We start from the raw sequence: 21,695 nt of genomic DNA, 5'->3' as shown, positions 1-21,695 counted from the left end.
TTTTCAGATACAGAGTCTTATTCAGATGTCTTTTGACCTTAGCAGTGACAAGTGTTACATGTAAGTTAACTGTCATTGATTTTTTCCCTTATTTCCTAAAATGATTAGCTTCTCCAACAATTCCAGAGAACTGGGTAACTGTAAGCAGTCATCACAACAAGGCAGCCTGTGCATAGATCAACCCCATGGCCAGCCTCCGCTGTCCCCGATTTGTGTCAATTCCCCCCGGCCAAGTACTTCTTTCACACACGCACACACACACACAGGAATTTAATTTGATCAGACAGAGAACGAAGCAGGCGCGGCTGGCTGTGCAGTTCGCCAAGCTTTAGTATTTGGCAGGAAAGGGAAAGGGGTGTCCCAGTGATATCTTAGCACAGACAGGAGAAAGCTGTTTGCAGAAGGGGATCAAATTCAGGGGGTGGTTTGGACGTTGGGGACATCTTTCATTTCTAGCAGATCAACTGCTGAATTGGCAATGCAACACAAAAGACTGAATCCCATTATTTGCCTTTCTTGCTAGTAAGTCATCTTCTCACTCTTGCCCACAAAAGATAACATGGTCATGCACGTGCCTCATCAGTCCACTTACAATGTGCAAGGATATGCAAGAGTGCTCCGTCACTGTAGTGCAATTCTACTTTTCGAGAGAAACGGGTAAAGAGAATCAGCGTATGACATGCCAGTGCATTGAAAGCCAGGTGCAAAGTCTCGAGAAGTAACATTCAAAACTGCATCGACATCGGCAGCCATTTTTCTTTTGGAACAGGATTTTGCCGACGAGGCTTCGCGGTACATTACAGTCTCAAAAGTGCAGAGGACTGAGGCACTGAATGAGGTACAGTGTAAATGGAAGGTGAAAAAAATAAACCACATCCACATACAAAGCTACATGTAGGTGTGTAAGCAGTCCCTGCCACACGATTCTCTGCAAACATGTTCTGTGCTCTGACAAAATCTACCCATTCGAAAATTCACATTAGACACGTTTGTACTGCCAAAGTGGACAAAGGAAGGAGGGAGGCAGGAAAACCACATCAAAAGATCACATGCTTACCTGCCCAGGATTTCTAGTAATTCTCCTACTCCATTAAAGTGTTCCGTTTCATAAATAAACCTGCAGGGGGTAAAAAAAAAAAAGCAAGAAATGAAATACATGTAGGTACAGGAATCTGTTTGGGAAGGAATGCCACGTTTCAAATCCAGAATACCTCTAAATACAAGAATAAGTCTGATTACGAACCAGTACATGGACTGCGCTATATGCACATTTATGAAAATGGTGGGTACTTTTTTGTCTAGTTCCTCATATCAATGCATACAGGTACCTACAAAACATATATAAAGCCTTGGTGCTCCATACAACAATTTTCTCCCACATGCACATTGTGGTAGGCCTTCTCTCCCAAACTGTGATTTCCAATTTGCACACAACATCAAATGACAATGGTTAAAATTTTAATTAATTTTAATTAATTCTGATGAACCATCCTTCCTGCAGAATGAAAATGAAGAGTCTATCGTGTCGAGAACTATTCTGTAAATGTCATTTTCCAATTTAAATTCCAGAAGAGTGGAGTCATGGAAATAGTAACATTTAAATGAATGAGGGGAAGACAGAAAAAGAATAAAGAGTGCTTTGGCATAAAGGCTAAACCATAGAGTTGTATATAAAAACTAGAGTGCTATCTTACATGTATGTACAAAGTGATGACTGCTGGGTGCATCCATGTTTGTGCACAAACCTATGGTAAACTCTAAATTTTGTATAGCTTTTGTATGGCTATATGCGTGTGCATTCTATGATACGTCAACAAAGCCGATGCACAAATCCCCCCCCCCTAAAAAAAACGCACAACCAGTGAATGAGCATTACAATTTGCTCTGCATAAACAATGCCAACACGTGCATGTACCGGTATGTGCTGCAGATAATTTTGCCATGACTTTTTTAATCGGATTTTAGCAGTAGACGCTGCACATTGCATTTAGAGTACATAATTCAATATTTATTTTGTCAGATTTCAGAAGTTCTACAAGCATACACATGGATTCAGAGTGTCTGCAGCCAGCACTGCGTCCAATTTTCTCAGCACAGAGAAAGAAAAGTCAGCCCTCTAGTAATTTAATATAGCTCTATGGGCTAAACACAGTTGCTTTGGGGGCTGAATTAATTCAAGCCCTGCACAATTCAGGTGAGCTGAATATTATTCCCAAAATAAACCTTATTCCAAGATTTGGATTCTGGGGGGTATGAAAAACAAACAACCAGAACCAATGCATACTGAAAAACCTAGGGAATTATAGTCATTTCAATGTAGTGAATTGTTTGTGCGAATGCTGAAAATGCTCTTCTAAAAATGACCACATGGTATTAACCAGCCACGGTAGTTTCCATTTGTTGGCATGAATAACTACCGGTAACAGATCATTCTACAAATAACTGGATATACATGTAGTCAACAATCAAACACATTGACAAAATACACTGCGTCAATTTCTAGACAATATTTCCATATCTAAATGCCACTGAATAGAAATCAGAAACATGGAATGGGATCGAAAACATCACATTTACAATCAAGTTAAGCAACATGCCAGATTCCCTGGTTCCACGACTCACCTGAGGAAGATGTGGTTGATCTGTTTACGTATGAAGGCGCGCAGGCCCAGGAACTTGCCATAGATGCGGTGAAGCACCGTCTTCAGGAACTCTCTCTCTCGCGGGTCTTCACTGTCAAACAGCTCCAGAAGCTGTGAGGTGGGGGGAGGGGAGAAAGAGAACAAATCCTGTTTTTTTTTCACTGTTGTTATTTCTCTACTTAAAAATACATGTACATGTACATGCATATTTGACTGACTCATCTATATTTTAGAATAGTTTCACATCCAGACACCGACAGGAGGGGCATGTGATGCTTGGCACAAGTTGGCCCGAGGTCAAAGACTTGACTGACGAGCCCTTCTTCTGGCACACACACACACAAGGCTGTTGAACGTCAGTCCACCTTATTCACTTCCACAGTTTCCTTCAAAATCCACCAGGTTTGGGGCAGCTGTTAAGCAGAAAGTTGCAATGTACAAGTACAAAGCCCAAACACTACTGCTGTACTGGCAACCTGAAGTCCAGTGATTAAAAATAAATTTGGCACTGCGGGATTCAGGAGGATTTGGGATGGCTGCCCATTTTCGGAAAACTGTGAAATTGGAAATATGTATACATGTGCATGTAGAAAGAAAAAATCTGTCTAGTCTATTTTAAGTCCATGAAAAAAATTTATAAATACATGTGTAAGCTAGTGGTCTGATACCTTCACATGTACATGTATGGTATATACAACAGCTGCACCGTCATTGCTGTAAACTGAATAAGTTTTTTAAAAGTAGTCCCTTTCTCCATGTTCCCCCTCCCCCCCCCCGAAAAAAAATTCTCACCTACACGTACACATACTACCCTACACAGATGCCAAGTAATCGGAAGTAGCACTTTTTTCTTTGGCCCAAGTGATTGAAGATGACGAAGTACATAAGAAATCATCATTCACAGTGCACTATCAATACTCCCTGGAGGTCCGATTTGCAAGCAATCCATCAGACCATCACTCCTCTACTTAATTAGAATATCACTTGGGCCTCAGACTGATGGAGTTATTCATATTACAGGTATCACTCTGGTGTTGATCAATCCACTCTGGGATATGACATCTTTGTGTACTACAGTACCTGTACAGTGTACTACCCCACTGTGGAATTTTTTGCCAAGTGGGGAAGAGCCCCCTGAGGTACCGGTAAAAGTAGGGATAAACTCACAACAGCCGGAAGTGCAGCAGACATTAGAGTACAGCAGACATTAGAAACTCTTCTTAGGACAAAGAAATCTCAACTTTACACAAATGTCTAGGCCAACTTTTTGAATGCATTAAGTGCAGCACGCATGAACTACATGTACATGTATACCGTATATGTATTGATGAACCGGTACACATGTGACCTGTAAGTGCAGGCATACGGTACATGTACAGCATAAAATGTATGTGCAGCTCAATACAGAAGTGAATTCTTTTCTTCACTGATTTAATTAATTACTTGTACGCAGTGAGAAAGTGCTGCAAACAGGAGCTTTTTCATCATCAACAATGTACTTCTGGTTGTGCCAAAACATCCCAATGCACCATTCTATTACACTAATGCACTGTGCATTCTTGCGTTATTAATTGCTTTAGTAAAATAAAACAAAGACAAAATAAATGTTACACATTTAATACAGCATTTCCTGAACCACATTTGCCAGGTATACATGCAACGAGGGCTCGCAAAATTTAAAAAAAATGTAGCTGCCCTTCAGCCAGGGGAGTCTAAAATCTGGTTGCTCAAACTTCATTTCCAGTTGCCCGACAAGGAAGTTTTAGCTACACGTGGTCTCCAAGCTTTCAGTACTTACAGTCATTTTCCTAGTTCCCAATCGCTTGAGATGAATAGGCCTACCCAACTTTTTTCTACTGCTCTACAGCATTACATGCTAAGACGACTTCTCTTTGAAAGGTAAAATAAAAGTCTTGCAGTGCAAACTTTACTCCCAGAAAATTTCAAGGAAAGGAATTCTGGCTAAATTTCCAATTCATGCTTCAACGTTTGTTGACGGTTTGTCAAAAATCACGGGAGCACAAAAAAATCAACACCGGAAAAAATTACAGGTCGGTAGGTCACTCACAACACAAGATTCCATGAACGTTTTTCCTAGTTTCGGATCGCGCATGCAAGTACATACATGCATGTCGTAATATCAACTACACATGTGTAACAGATTTGTATGTGATGTAATGGGTTTGTCAGCAGACTATCCAGGTTGATGCACTGAAATTCTAATATATAACTAATCCCCTTTAAAATACATTTAAGACATGCTTTACTAGAAAAAACGCTTGTTACAGTGGTTTTGGCCGAGAAATGAAAAATTTTATGTGTAAAAAAATTTTTGAAGCGATCCAGAACTGGCTAAACTGAACCAGAACTGGGAAAAGTGTCGTCGTCACTTTTGTCGATCTTGTAAGACAACTTAAAAGCTCAAAAACTTGGAAATATTTTTGAAGTACCCTCTGCATACATGTACAAGGTAGACCTCTGACCCCATTTCATTGGAATTTGATGATAATTGAGCTGTAATATGACTGAATATAGTTTTTGCAATCCGGAACAAGGAAAACGACTGAATACAGATGCGGCTGCGTTGTTCATGCCAACAATCCAACCGGACATATCGGTATCACGGTACACGATTTGACCAGACGTACCACAGTGCACCTACCTGAACATGTAAAGTTGTGCAACATCAAGGTTAGGATGTCGATCTTTTTTGCAGTCTTTTTTTGCAATTATTTTTCGGTGCACGGTGCTGAAACTTCTAAAATGACGGGCAAACAAAAATGTTGCCAAAAACAGGTGCTTGCCCACTGGGCTGGCAGCCTGGAACATTTGGTTGCCCGACAAAATATTTTGGTTGTCCCAGGACGTCAGACTACCAATTCTGCGAGCCCTGCATGTACATGTACACATACATGGCGTGATGCATGGTGTAATTCTAGGGAGAATATTTTGAGGGATTTTTTTCTCAGTAAAACTGAAACACTGCTTTTAGAAATTTACATGTTTACCTACCTAGAAACTGTTACTATCGCGATCATTATTAGGCTTGTTTAATCCACATGCATATGTAACAGACATGTAAACAGCCTTTCTTTATGACCATAACCATTCAACTTTCCAAGGGGGAAGGGCAACCTGAGACCATAAAAGAAAGAGCTGGATAGCTCATTAGGTGAAGTGCTCGGTGTCCCTGACTCACAAGCTTTTTCCAATGGTTGAAGGTTCCAATCCCAACCTGGCCCATTTTTTTATTCATCTTTACAATGATTATGCCACAGCCTAAATGTAGTCAGTTTCCATGTACATGTAGTACCGGTATATCAGGTGACAATCACTGAAGTACACCTACATGCACATGTATGTGTACGTGTACGCATAAACTAGGCCACTAGTATGCATGCGCATTACATGCCAGGGTGTACACCATACATGCATTAGGCACCGTACATGTAAATGCACTAGTACATGTACAGGTACGTTCACAAGGGCCAGTATGCAATGACGTGTCAAATGGATTTCTCACAATTCAAGTTGTGGATCTTGAATGCAGTCGTTTAAAGTAAAAGGCCATGCATGACACTAACTTGCTCACTCAAGACTCTTGCTCCAAAATACATGTAGACAAATCTGGTGAAAAGGATTAGAAGCCATTACTGTGGAACCATCCTGTTCGCATGCAGGTGGTACGCGCGCATTCCTGTCTGACCAGTAGGGTGTCGTGACCTGCCTATGCGGGCACGTTTAAGACAAGTGCGTGAGTACGATGGCCCCTTAAGAATCGCATCTCCATGGATTTGTCCACAGCCTAAATCCTCGAATGCAAAGGCAAATATTCTCCAAACACAAAGCCCTGTTCTATTTTGGCATATGAAAGGAAAATCAAGAAAGATAAAAACACTGCCACGGGTAATGTTTTCAAAGTTTTTTGATGGAACGTGTTAGCAAACGGAGGGTTCCAAAATCCACCGACTTCCTGAGCAAACCTGCCTGGCAGCGCATTGCTATGGAGACGTAATTTCTTGAGCATGCTGGGTACCCGAGTGATTAGGCCGCCTAATTCAATAAAGCGCAAGTGTATCTATTGCTCATTTGAGCATGTTCAAGTGCACACGTATGCACTTTTGCCCCGTGGCCCTACAGCTAATTGGGAAGCAGTGTCCGTGGTAGAACACGGAATAGAAAAAAAAAGCCAAATGTGTATCCAGTAGGGGGTTGCGGAGTAGACGGGGCCTCAGGTGAAAGTCAAGATTTCCCCACGTTTCGTCCAGGCTTTAATCTTTAAGACAACAAAATCACTGACTTACTGGCTGTCACCAAAAATGGCCTCACCACAAAAGTAGATATAGTAGGTGCAGAAATATACTTCATGTGAAAGATTTTTTTAAAGACTCATGTATTTAACATAAAACATAAGGAATCATCAGCCAAGAAGTACATGTACTTGTACCAGTAGAGCACCATTAGTACAAAGAGACTAAGAGCTAAAGTGACACATTAAATGTCTTACAAAAGGAACGATACACGTTCATGCAATCGCTGTCGGTATCCTGAATATGTAAATCACTGGCAGACTTTTGATGAAAAGAGTTGCTTTCTGAGACACTGAAATAACCACTAGACCACTGGGAACTTCTTCATGCCGACCAACAGGTCTGCATTTTAATGGTTCAACTCGGCCCTGCAATCACAGGGGTATTTTACGGGCTCTTCCTCACGCTATCCAGCCGCCCCTTCAAAGGTTACTGACACATTATACACAGGAGTCCGCTCTCCCTGGAACTCTTAAATTAGATGAGCTCTGTGAAGGAGAAACTGGAATAACTCCCCGGCGACATGCGGGGAACCAAGGAGAAGCTGGGGTGATGGAATCAATTACAACAGTTGGCTTCCTGCCGAAGTTGATGTGGTGGGAAAGGCTGGAATTCGGCGTGGACGAGCATTAGGCAAGGAATTGCATATTGGCTGACAAGAATATGCGCACACTTTTCATGTACATGTACATGTACACTTTACATGTACAATGTATGCACATGTACATGCCAGGGTGTTACAAAATGTACGACAATGGAGAAAGAAGGACATCCAACCACTGTATCTTGCTACCAGTACATGTACACTGTATATTAAAAAAAAATCACAATGCCCATACATGTTACTTCACATGACTATCACTGGCCTCCAACTAGAAAGTCGTAACTCTCCCAAACCCCTTCAAAATCCAGCAAGAAATTTTGGCTTGGCTGCCTTCAACCGTACACAACATCTCACAGCAGAGAGAGATAGGGGGAAGGAGAGATTCCCCCTCCCCGAACTTGGCCATCACATCCCCAATCTTTATGAACCAGACATGAATGTACATGTATATGTACAGAAGCTCATGAGTAAATTTCTGTGTGAAGTTTGGATTCAAGCCATTATACAGTTTAGTCGTTACGGTCACTTGAAGTTCATGGCCTCACATGTGTCTGACCCTGTGCACTGAGTATGACTATGGGTAAAGAATGCATTATTGGCTGACCCGTCTAAAATAAAAAGGCTATTTCACGAAAACAGTACCGTTACATGTATGTCTGATTTTCATACAACTGGTCTCAAAAACAACTGTAAGACAACAATAAAAAACCTCCTAAAGGCTCAGCTTAAGGGAAAAATGCACTGTGATAATATCAGAGAAAATGCCGCGGGGGGGGGACTCTTTCAGGTTTTTAAAAAGGCCTTTTTCTTTCAATAAAAGTGAAAAAGTTTTTAGACTAGAAGCCTGTTGACACTAGACATTCCCTAACATTGCAGGGATGAGGCCACTTCACCCTCATTCCAGATTTCCAAGGGACATCAAGACTACCAGTGAGACGGAAATGAAGATGTATGTTCTGTTGGCGGCAGGAACTGATGAATTTCACTTTCTCTTTCGCAGGAAAGCTTGGCAGCAAACCCATCAGTCACTTTCGATTACGTACATGTAGATGTACCAGGGTAGGAGCCACATGTTACCAGAATATTTGATGTGGTACAGTGTATGCAGATTTGGTAACGTATACAGAGCATATGCAGTGACCTGTAATTCATCACAATGCACCTAGTGTCCCTTTAAGCTCATTTTCAATGTGTTTTGCCATTATGACGGATGTTTAGATGTCTTTCTGGTTCCACATTAATGTAAATTTCCATATTCATGAGTGACTGTAATGTCATTTCTCTGCCAAGGAGCTTCAATTTACAGTTAATTAAGCAAAAAAAGAGGCTGGAATTTGGGGTCATTTGCCATCATACATGTAAGTACATGGTAATAACCTAAGGAGGAATCTTTTCTCGCAAATTCTTGCAAGGGTTAAATTTGGGGTTCACAGTTTGACGAAAAAATTCCTATCTTTAATATAGCTGTCTTATGGGATTTATGACTCCAGACTCATGAATGCTGTGCGTCAGGGAAGGCTCCTCTAACTACGCCACCAATTACACAAAATACCTGCCCCTTAATGGTTGCTGACGTAATACTTCTGCCACTGGCAGGTGAGGCGGGAAGAGAGTCTTCCTGACAGACGGTGATCATAATTATATGCCTGGCTTCGTTTGTCCCAAACAGCTAGTCGGCACACTTACGTACACACAGCACTTTTTTCCCCCAACCACACCTGGAATTTAAAGGTGCTTACCTGCATAACAAATTTTTGGTCGATGAATTTCTTTGCTATGGTGGGCTGGAACTCTGGTGATTCCAGGAATCTTAGGAAAAATTCGTAGACAATCTGTATCGGAGTTGAAAGAGAGCGAGGGAAGAGTCCCCTTTAAAACTTGCATGAAATTTAAATCTGTTTAGAATTGAAAATCACAACACATACATGTACATGCACATGCGAACATACTGATATTACATTCATTTTGAATACACATACACTGTACATGTACTGGCAGTGTTTCAACTTGCATTGATACAGTTCTCTCAGAATCCAATATATGAGTTTACATGTACATGAAGTACATGTACTGGTATATACATGTACATGTAGAAACAATTTCTGACGGAAATACACCCACATGTATATACACCCGTATGTGTACATGTACATCTGAATTTCCTTGTATGAAAATAAAGGTACATGTACAGTGGAAAACATTTGCATGAAATATGATGACTAAGTTTTAAAGACATTTATACGATCCATAACACTATTTTTATGGTAAATACATGTACATGTAACTTTGTGTGCAAGATCCTTAAACACAGTAAATGACAGCCACTTGTAGCAATTGAAACGGAGTGAGGAATGCAAGAAATACAGACCCCATTTGTGCAACGTGGTTGAAAAGGCGTTCCAACTTTGCTTTGTTCCCCACCTTACACCCACAGTTCCTGGGTTTCTAATGCAGCTCCATGCATTTTGGACATTTGGTACAAAAAGTGTGAAACACTTCCACAGTGCTTATGGGGAGCTCTCCACAGCAGCAGCTCTCAATTCAACTGGGCTGCAGCAGTGTCTGGTCATGTGCCAAATACAGACAAATGAGCCATACATGCACACGTACATGTACATGCACAGTGTACTTTAATAAAGGTTCCATGACCTGTGTGGATGAAAGGTTGGCATCAAAGCACACCAGACACTTATTGACATGTACAGACTACAGTATACCTTCAACAATGCACTCACATGTAAGTGTACGTCAGTGGTTAAAAGCATAACGTACACTTGTTGTAAAATTATGTATTTGCCTTATCATATGTCAGCCATATTGAAGTGAGTCTATGCCAGCAATGAAGATTTAAAAGTATACATGCACATGTATTAACCACAAAAGAATGTAGCACATCAGAAATGCAATTCTGTACATGATTAATTATAATTTGTGGGTTATCTATAGTGTACGTACCTGCAAGTGTGGCCATGATGCCTCTAATGTAGGATCGTCTTCCTCAGGATCAAAGTCGGGGTTTTCACTAGGTGGCAGTGTGCGGAAGATATTACATGTTATCTGCAAGAAAAGAGAAACACTAGTCATTGAGAACAAAAAGATATTTGAAAGATTGGAATCTGTTTTTTTCATGAACCTCTTACTGCTTTAACAGGCACAGACAGGTATGCTTCTGCTGCGACTCAACCAGGACATGCACAGATACAAGGGTGTAACAATTCAACGTGGTAGCGATGATCACGATACTCAAAAGCTACGATACAGCATCGTGGAAACCTGTGTATCATCACGACACTTGAAGGGAGGGGCTAAAAGGTTATCATCACTGATGATATTAAGTTGAAAATATGTGCTTGGAAATAAAAATGACAAAACAAAGCAACCGTCTGCAAAATGATATTTTGGTCATTAGGCTTCATAGAACGGTTCAACCACAGCCCGTCCACGAGTAAAAATGGGTTATGAAGGGAAAGAGTCCTTTATGCATGTCGCTGCATCTGGAGCCACACAGCGTGTACATGTACCACTACCTGTAAAATGGTCAAATTACATGTATGTATGGTTGTGTTGAAACAAGGGTGGGTTTACTCAGACATTTTGGTTGTTCAAATGTGCATTGCCACTTGGACTTTTTACAATGGTGGCATGTGAATGGATGGAAAAATGTGGCATGGCACGTGCTAGTGTCTGAAGAGTGCATTTGAGTGCTACATGTACACATGGTATGCCCGTACATGTACAGTGTACAATGCTACATGTACCATACATGTACTGTACGTACATGTACTGTACAGTGGTTATTATGTAAAATCCCCTCTATTTCTTCAACGCTATCATAGCTGGTGTAACTGCCATGAAACCCGATCACCTTTTCTCACAGTTTTGATTAAATCTGCAACAATATTCTTGGGGCAAATGATAACAACTGCCTCAAGGGGAAATGTGCAAAAGCCTACTACCGGTACAACCCCCCAAAAAAGCAATGTGTACACACATGTATTGGAACATCACAGGATCAGGAAACCCTTCTTCAAACAAGGCATTTGACGGTGCACTCCTTCAAGTTTTACAGAGTGCTGATGTTCCAGTTGGTTCCGGGGCCCTGTAAAGCTACATGTACTGCGGCTCTATGGACATCTTCTGAGACCACTTTAAAGTTACCATGAGCACGATGGAAGTTATATCCAGTAGCCAAATACATGTACACGTAGCCATATGAAAAAGCTAAGACTTACTTTTAAAATTTCATCATGTTTGCTGTTCCATGGATACACACATACATGTATGTACATTCTCCTTCCCGCCCCCTTTGGGTAGCATTTGTGTAGAGTGCCAATAAACCCCAAAATCATTGTGAGAGACAAGAGTACAGGTGAATCTGTTTTTTTACCCTCTAGATCAGCATGGGGTCACTGAGTGCTGATTCTTACCTCTGATTGGTCGGTGGTTACTGTTTCAAAGGCACATGAACAGTGTTGTGGTCAATGGGGAAATACATGTACATGTACCGCTACGTCTGAATTACTGTCCTAACACTTCACTCTTTATGTTACAGATTTTAAATTTCACTAGTTTAAATAGAAAAAACATCCCCGTTATACCAACAAAAAAAGTAGTATTCATTTTTTATTGCTTCAAAACGAATTCAAAAACGAACGAAACATAATTCCTCATACAAATTGAATAAAGGGCTCTCCCCCTCCCTTGCCTGACATGTGGTGCGATACACGTAGGTATGGGTGGAACAGATTCCAATCAAGAGTACATGTATGTGAATCATCTGAAACTTCGGATCTACATTAAAAAATAAAGCTCACTGGCTGGTCTTTTCTGAGTTCATTGATGGTGAGGCATGCTTAACCATAACAGAGGTTAAATAAAGAAGGTAAAATGCATGTGCATCTTTCAGTCTACATTAATGTTACATGTACATGTACCGTACACGAATGCGGGCAATGGAGCATAATTTCAGAGCCAGAAAATACATGCATGCTTGCTCAGATATTTATTTTTAACTGTATGAACACGCTTTACACATATTTTGTTTTTCATGCAATATGTATTGTGATACGTACATGTACATGTATTGTAGTGCAACCCATGCATGTACTGTATCTACAAAAATGTAAGTGATATCGTTGTACCCCTATCACATGAATGTACATGTACCCCTAAGTATCACATGTCGATTTGATATTGACTAGAAGTATGGTACATGTACAGCTTTGTCCACAATGTACATGTACATTTGCATGCATACGTGGTCTACATGTAGGTACAGACACACACAATGACGGAGGGTTAAAAGTATACAAACTGTGAACAGATGAAATGTACCAAATGAAATCTGTCCGAGTCTGGGAAATACATGTAAAATGCATACACATCACAGTAACTTGAATAGGACAGACTGCACTTTGTGCATGACAACTTTCATTGGATTAGGAGATTATTGCTTGCAAGCATTCGCTCTGACACAATTACCAATTTCAGCAAACGATCATGGGGCACGCAATGCACTGTATCTTGATTAAAGCCCCAAAGGTTGCTAGGCATCAACAAATGAAATGAATAATGTGAAAGAGGCTGCACACACATTTATATCAGAGTGGTAATAACTTTCCAATCATCTCAAAATGAGTGATAAATAATTAAAACCTACATGTACATACCTGGTAGGCATGCATACATCTGTACAAGGTATCGGTACAATGCACATGTACATGATACATGTGGCGGTATGTGCACGCAGACAGCAAACTGCATGCATCAAACTGCCTTCATGCATGGACATGTACATGCACATGTATGTACATGTACACGTAGCTTGAATGTTGTAAGCCAATAAACAGGTCTAAAAAGCCTGCTCAGACCAAACCACGATCTGCGTGAAATTTCAGGGATCAAAATATCGTACCCACTGGACTGGTGGACCAAGGCCAGTGATTTTGGCGTCAGACTTACTGCCTCAAGATACAGGTAGTAGAAGCCAAGCGGTCGTGTTTTTCTGAAAATTTTTAGTATGAATCATTCAGAAGTTTTTAACAGTAAAAGAGAAATTGTGCAAGCGTTATTCAAGCAGTCAGCTACATGTAACAGATTAATTAATCATATTGGGCATTGTCAGTTCAGTCAATCGAAATTGTGAAAATTATGCCTTCCTTTCAAAGGCACAAAAATATTTTTTTCACTCAGGAGAGTTGAAAAACCAAGAATGCACTTGTCATTTTGAGAGGATGAAAATACATATATGATCTGCCAAGATCTGCTGGAAAAATCTGTGAAACATGGAGAAACATTCTCAACTACACGTACACAATGTGCATGTTATGTACCATTTTACATGTACACTCATTAACTCTTGAAGCCTTTAACCGGTGGGAAAATTTCAAAAAATGGTGGCATCACTGTCAGCTCAATGGTACTGTTTGCCGTCACAGATAATTATGACTGATGTGAGGCTTTAGTCAGGCCAGTGGAATGATTGAGGACCACAGCCCAATGCATACTGGAAGAGACAGAAAAGCTCCAGACGACAGACAGACTGATTGGATGCAGCAACCAATAGGCAGAAGGGCCTGATTCCATTCATTCCAGCTGGTTTATAATTCAATACTTGGCCCGGTCTGGATGGATCTGCCATGTCTGCACGACCTACTTCATGTACAATGAACACGTACATGTATGTATGCGCTTGGTGGCAATGTACACGTACAATGTACTGTATGTTTATGTAAGTTGTAATGTCCACAGAATTGTGACTCACTGAGCAACTTTGTGATTGAAATCATTTCTTGCAATACCTGTGTCGGTTCATATACAAAAAATTTGCCGTATTGTGGAACATCTCAGTGTGTCCTCTCCTTTGTAAAATGTAGGGTACCATGTCCCAAAGCAGTGAACAAATGTTAAACATAAATGTGGTGCACATGCACCGGTCTGTGTAGGCCTCGTTTCCAGGTTGGGAAAGCAAAATTGTGAGCTCCAAATTTACATGTTAACGGTACCAGTCCTGTACACATGTAGCCAGGCATTTGCATGTTATTGTGTGCACTTGTTTCTGGCTAACATTTCAACATCAATTTAATGGGTCAATGCACTTTCCTGAAATGCCAATCCTTAGCCCCCACATTCCATGATCAATCTCTCCATATCGGTGCACAAACACTGCAACATGTCTCTGTACATGTACATACATGTACATTGTACTAGGGCATACATGTAGATAATGTACATGTACATTATATACTGTAGGTGCTCTGTGTATTGCCTTGTGATGTGATTTGGATTTCATACAGGCCCCAATCTTAAGTAGGAGTGTTGAGCTACAGTATACTGTCAGAATGAATTGCCGGGCACTATCCATCAATCAATCGAGATTTAAATTGGGTTAATGGTAAACATACACATACATGTACAGCCATAGCTTCAATGAAGATCAAGATGTGTTTTTCGATTTATAAATGTACCATATTTTTCAAATGATCCCCTCATTCATAATGCATATAACTATTAGACAGATCATGACAATCAGTTTGCATCTAAAAAAATTCTAGTGACCCAATGACCAGAGATGCCGATAAATCTGTAATCAGACTGCATGACGGAGCAGAAGAATCCCAATAAACTGAATGGTTCATACTGGTACATGTAGTTCACGAAATTACCTCGTCTCTGAATGATATCGGGTTGCATGTGGTCGTACTGTATGTCACATTTGCGAAATCCCTGTGTGTGCCCAGATTCCCAAAGTCTTGAGGCTACTGTGTTCGTTTGCTTTCCAAGAAGCAAACCGAGCCCTGGTTTGATGTATCGATCGCTCGGTTTGGCATCCTGAAGGAAACGGACATTGCGGGGGAAGGAATTCAGGTTGGTATAGTGGCTCTTTCCTTGCCTTTCAACCCGATGGCCTGGGTTCAAACCCCACCTACATGTATGTAGGTCGATATATGGATGTACGTTTTCACTCCCCACCTGATTCTGTGGGCATTTCCCTGGGAATGTTTACGCAATTGTTTTCCTACCACCTTTTCTTTGTTGTCTTCTGAGGGTTCCAAATAATCAGCTTTCACTTAATGGGTTACCCTCATTAAAGAAAAAATGGTAACAAAAAGTTGGAAAATGTTAGGAGGACTCCTGTTGATATCATCAGGGAAGGATTCTCTTCAAGGCCTTGAACCCCAAAAGTACCACGAGTTCCAGTGACTTCAATTGTGACTCATTTTGTTTGGCTGGGTCAAACTGCTGAGATTTCGGATGTTTTGACTCTCCCATCCCCAATGCATGGATCTTTGGGTTACATCTCCCATGGTTGCTTTGCAATAGTCTCACATCACAACAAACAATTGTAACACATCCCTATGATAACTCTGACCAGGAGGGGAGTCAAGTAGGAGAAAGAGGAGAGGAGATGGTCCCAATGGCAAAAGTCCACAAGAAGGCGAGGTTCCTTACCATATGAATGACTTCTGGATACAGCTCTTCTGAGAGCACCCCTCTTTCGGTGGTGATGTAGTCAACCAGCTCATTTAGACTCGCCCTCTTGATCTCCTTGCCCTTCAGGTCAGACACTGCGTCCATGAAGTCAAACACAAAGCTGCACTGCCCTAGCTTCTTCACCACTAGGTCGTGCTTCTCCGGGTGGGGTGTGTCTGTCGAAGGGAGCAGAGGGTAATAGGTTAGCATTTCGTAGGGGAGGAGCATGGCTGGGGGCGGTTTTCTAATCAGTCCAGGATCCAGTAGGCTATTCAAGATCATGGTGTTGGACATTGTAGTACACAGTAGTGGCAAACCCCTCAACAAGACATAAAAAGTCTAACAGTGAGGTATTACAATACTGAGGTAAGGCCTGGCTCTGACAGTTCACATACATGAAGCGCCACAGCACTGACCATGTTCAGGACAAGGCACTGATACGACTGACTTTCGTGGAGTCCTTACTGGGACTGTTTCCGATTTGGACCGGGCAACCTGCCAAAGTTCATTATGCAGGGCCTAAGCGGCAGGAGGTTGGTGCTTGTGGGACAGGTCCCTCCCTGAGATTAGCCAAGGTTTGACAGGAAAGAGCTTAATCTTGGACCTGAAATAGCTAGGCTAATTTTAGCAGCCTGGGGAAAAAAGGTCCTTGCTGAAGGTGATAAGAAAATGGTTGAACTTCTGTGTTTTTGTGTGTGAACACTTTATTCCACTGCATGATTTTTCCCCTCCTAATACTAAAGGTTATCAAGTCATCTCACAATTTTTTTCTTCAGGATGCATCTAATTGAAACTGCTTCAGATAGCACTGTGGGTATAAATAGGCCATGACATCATCCCTGGTGGTTAAAATATCTCCACTTCCCCACAACTTACTGTATTTTTCCTTTCAGGTGTAGAGCTCATACACGTTCATGTGCATACAAAACTAACTTGCATTTCAAACAGGAATGAGTTTCAAGTATACATACATGTATACTACGTTCTTTGTCGTTTTAAACAACATACAAACAAAATTCCCAATCTCAATGGCCACAGGCCATCAGCATCTTTGTGTGTTTCTGATGACAGTAAAATTAACATTGGAATTCAGCCTTGTTTAGTCTGCCAACAAAATTATCTCAAGACAGCCTAAAAGTGGTTGGTTTAATGTAACATGTATCAGTATATATGTACATGTACACAACGCATTCAGGTGTACAAACAAATAATTTCACCCGTTTTGGTTTCATTTTAATTTCCTTAATGACCAATTCTGATTACTTTGACAAGTGTCCTACATGTATATTCTCCCACCCAGATCCAAAAATGCATTAAATAGAACTTTTTACCTTATATTATACTGACCTCAAAGGGTAAACGGGTAAGGTTGGACAGTGCTTAAATTACCTTTCCTTAAAACTCCATCCATGGTACATGTACCTGCTTGTGTTTGAGTGTGGTTGTAATGTTTGTAAATAACTGTTCAATACTAAAAAAAAAAAATCCCTAGATGACAGGCCTGTTTAAGCTGCAGCCAGCTGCACATACACGTAAATGTCCCAGCCCAGAATTGGCATATGTCCTGAAACTACCAGTACAACAGAACAATCCATGCTAGGCTCCGTTCTGGTTTCTGCCACTTTTTTCCTGGTGCAAAAATGCTTGAATCCGATCATGCCGTATGTCAAAAGGCTAAACCACCCAATTAAAGTTCAAATGACTATTTTTATACTGCAAAAAAAAAAAGCGTCTGAGCACATACACTGTACCCTCTATGGCGTTAAATGTGCGTGTACATGTATACAATTTATAGCTTATTCACTTCGTGTATCAGATGTTGTCTGTAGATACATGCACCCATGCATGGAAAAGCTAAGATGACTTACAAAGTTCACGAAGCGACGGAAACAATTTTTCATACTCAATGCAGGGTTGAAGGCAAGGTACCGCTACATGTAAATCTGACAAAATCGTTGGTGAAAAAAAAAATTGCCCCAAAGCTTTACATGGGATGCACGTTCATGTTTGCATCTGTACTGGCTGCAAGGCCTGCAGAACAATGTTCAGTGCGATACAATGCATGTATTACACAGAAGGGAAAAGTATGCCCGAAGAACATACATTACATGCATTAGGCAAGCGCCAGTGCCACATGTACTGTACATATGCTGCAGGCACTTGCCATGGACTGTCAGACTCTTCTTGCACACTCATGCCACAGGCCTCAGAATAACCCCTGGGCTTTCATCACAGATTCCTGCCCACAATATGAGACGGGCCCAGCTCAGGTAGAGATCAATAGCACTGAAAGGTCAACTTCAGCTGGGTAAAATACCGGTAAAAGTGTGCTCACAATGTCTGAGGAGACAGTCATCTTGCATGTATGACAGCTAACTTCCAATTGACCAAGGGGAACCTTAATCATGTATTCAGAAGAATGTAAGATCTAACATGAAGGGAATCAGAGTTTACGCTCCCTTTGCCAAGAGATCAAGCACTGCATATAAGAAAACTGGCATGATAATAATGAATTTAGAAAGTATTATGTACAAACTGTACACGGCTTAGAACGTTTAAATACATACGAAAGTGTATAAAAAAAGTCATAGATACCGGTAGTGCATTGATCACGTGTTAAGCCACAAGCAAGCATGAACATTTACAACTGAGTGAACTGCCTATGTTGCCGGGCTTCAAAAAATGATGGATAGTGTTGATCTTTCCCAGTTGATGTGTCCTGCCCACTTTGTTGTAATTGTATAACTTTGGGTACGAGGATGGATAACAACGCTGGTGCTACGCATTACTCATTGTAGATGTGCTGTGTGGGGGACAGTGAAGCACTGTCTGCCTTCGCATGTGCTGTTCTCCAATCTGACCATGACTGAGACCAGCAGGTTACTTGTACATGTACATACCGGTATCAGACCACTGTTGGTGTGCCCAGCTGTGTTCGTGGAACACGAATAGCATGCTCTAATCACTATTTCTGCTGCGACAGCCATTAATGTTTAATACAAATGCTCATGTTGCTGTAGCTTCTAAATCTGCTCTTCAATCTTGCCAGTATTATTTTTCACCGGAATTTTATGTAAATAATGTCTTGAAATTCAACCAGTCAACAAAAAAAACCCCAGTGCTTTACGACCCCCACGTTTCTCTGTAGACCAGTTTACAATGTATTATAAATCCTAGATTTCTCCCTCCAAAAAAAAAAAAGAAAAGAAAAAAATCAACAAAAGACACCACAATCGATTTCAAGTTTCCTTGTACATGTACATGTAATTCAAAATCTAATAAGTGTTTCAATTTGTCAAAGTGTTTTAATTTATCTTGCAATAAACATTGCACTTAACAAGTACCGGTACATGTGCATTCCTTTAGAACAGATTTTTCTCACTCTCTAAACCTTTTCCATTGTAAATGCAATTGATCAATACTCATGCAAGATAAAAGGACATATACAAGTAGTGTTACAATGTACATGTTACCTACATGTAGATACTAATATGTACATGTACACGGACACGTTACATGCATGTACAAGGCAGAGTTTCCCCTGTCTATTCAACTGTGAGACAGCCCACCTCACTTATTTTAGTGACCTCCTCAGCCCTTTCTGTTGAAGGTTACCGCCTCTCTCTTAAAATGGGAAAAAAAAACAGAGGGAACAAAATTTGGAACACATGTAGATCAGTATCAGATTATGCAGACTGGTAAAGAGGACCACAGATATATTTATATAGTTATATTTATTTATAAGATACATGTACATTTATTTCAGATGGGAGAATTGTGAGTAAATATACTGTTAGATTAAGTAAAATTTATTTAAAAGCCCTTGTTGGAAAAACTCGCTTTTGTTGTGGGCACTACAATTTAGGTGAAATTCGTTTGGCCACCTCATGCCTGAACTTATCAGCAACCCAGGGGAAACCCTTGAACAAGGGTATCAAGACAGAAAAAATGTAACAGTTCCGGTTTTGGAATGAATCAATAAGAAAAAAGCAGGGCAATCATGCATAAAATCTACATAAAGCGCACATACAACAAAAATCAATTCAAGAAAATATTCCAACTTGGGTCATTCCTTCCTCAGCCCATGTACAGTGCCTGTACATGCATCGCCTGTGTGAACACAAACTTTAAAAACAAAAACAAAAAAACCACTGTGATGGAGGTGAGCAGCTTTCTCAGTTTTGCAAACACCCAGCCCCGGCTGACTCTCAAACGGTAGGAGATTGGTACAACTACATGTACTTCCAAATTGAGCCTTCCCTCCAAAAGTTTTTGATGCATAAGTGTTTGACTAGTTGCTCTATGGGCTGTGCACATATACATGTACATGTAATTGTAACACATGTATAAGCTACAGCAGCTGATTTCAGGAAGGAGTGCAGTTTCAAGATATAGATCTAAACTGAAATATCTATGAGCCTTGAAGGATGTGAGAATTATCTCCCATTAGCGTCCACTATCCCCCACTGATCCCGGCGGCTTGAAACAAGCTAAGTAAGATTGCCACTAATGACATGAATGAGAATGAGGTGGCTTTGGAAATGGATCAGGCTTTTGTAGCATCCCGCAGATGCTTGGATGATAAATATGCACATGTACATGTACGTGCAGCTGAGACTACAGTGTTGGATTGTATTCAATTCTAGAGATGAGCTTCCTTTGGTTTTGTGGGGGGATGTAATTTGATTAGAAAATGTACATGTATTATTATCAGCATGCCTGGCTTGCAAACTATTGGGAATTGGCCCTGTCATGCAAGCTACCTGAATGGTACTGGCACTTGATGTTAGGAGAAATGTACACAAACGCACAATGTGATGTAGTGGTAGGTACCGTAACTTCATGAACATGAACAAAATCACTTGCTTTTACATGTAAATGTATTTATGCATATAGGTCAGAGAAACTAAATTTTCTTTAATCTTTGGTATAAAAAGCCATCTCAGCCTGATCAAAAGGTTGGTAGGTTCAATAAATTTCAAATGCAATCACTTCCACACCACTGGCAAGTGCCATTCTCGGGAGGCTTGACAACTCCTTGGTACTCGCATCAACTGATCAATAAATAATGTATAACCACAGTGGATTAGTGCACTGTGTTGTGTCTGTTGTGAATACAAGCCAATTATGAAATCATGCAGACAAGTGGAAGCAACTCCACTGAACGATGAACTCACTGGTGCCACTGACACGGGCTGGGAGACGGGACCCATACATGTACGTGTACATGTACGCGCGTACATGTACAGATTATTAGACTCCACTCAAGTCTGTCTGACTCAGGATTATGCCATTCACGTGTTGTACATGTACACAAGTATGCATATATACAGTACATGACACCGGTATATGGTACACTGTGTATACATGTACCTTTTTCCAGTGATGTCACGATTGTGTTGGACCTCTTGATGTGTTTTGATGGTAATGAGTGTATAATGTTGTGATGGTGATCTACTTATTCCAGATAAACTACATGTAGTCAAGCAGGAAGCGTTCGCACGTGCGCATGCACATGGTTGAAGCTGCCCATAGGAATATACGATCACCGTGACCAAGGCGGTCCACATTGGTGGTATTGTTTATATTTAGTCACGTGCGTGAAAAAGGTCTATACATGTACGTCCATTGTACATGTACATGTACCGGTACAGTGTTCATGGATAC

At 40.8% G+C, this 21,695-nt stretch overlaps 1 protein-coding gene across 5 annotated transcripts in view; it reads right to left on the bottom strand.

The window, feature by feature from the left end:
- The window catches only part of LOC110979503 (serine/threonine-protein phosphatase 2A 56 kDa regulatory subunit epsilon isoform-like), a 56,251-nt gene that overhangs the window by 14,180 nt on the left and 20,376 nt on the right, over positions 1-21,695 (bottom strand). For all 5 annotated transcript variants that reach the window (XM_022235348.2, XM_087134743.1, XM_087134749.1 and 2 more), the window contains 5 exons: positions 16,008-16,204; positions 10,512-10,613; positions 9,296-9,388; positions 2,623-2,753; positions 1,058-1,117 (listed from right to left, as the gene is read on the bottom strand). In XM_022235348.2, the coding sequence (XP_022091040.1) occupies positions 1,058-1,117; positions 2,623-2,753; positions 9,296-9,388; positions 10,512-10,613; positions 16,008-16,204 (583 nt within the window). The remainder of the gene's footprint in view (positions 1-1,057; positions 1,118-2,622; positions 2,754-9,295; positions 9,389-10,511; positions 10,614-16,007; positions 16,205-21,695) is intronic.

Source organism: Acanthaster planci, linkage group LG01 (genome assembly GCF_054643075.1).
Source record: "Acanthaster planci isolate LZ-2023a linkage group LG01, COTS_SCS, whole genome shotgun sequence".
In the NCBI taxonomy this organism is placed as follows: Eukaryota; Metazoa; Echinodermata; class Asteroidea; order Valvatida; family Acanthasteridae; genus Acanthaster; species Acanthaster planci.
The sequence above is the reverse complement of the archived record's forward strand: the minus strand, read 5'-3'. Positions and strand labels throughout refer to the sequence as shown.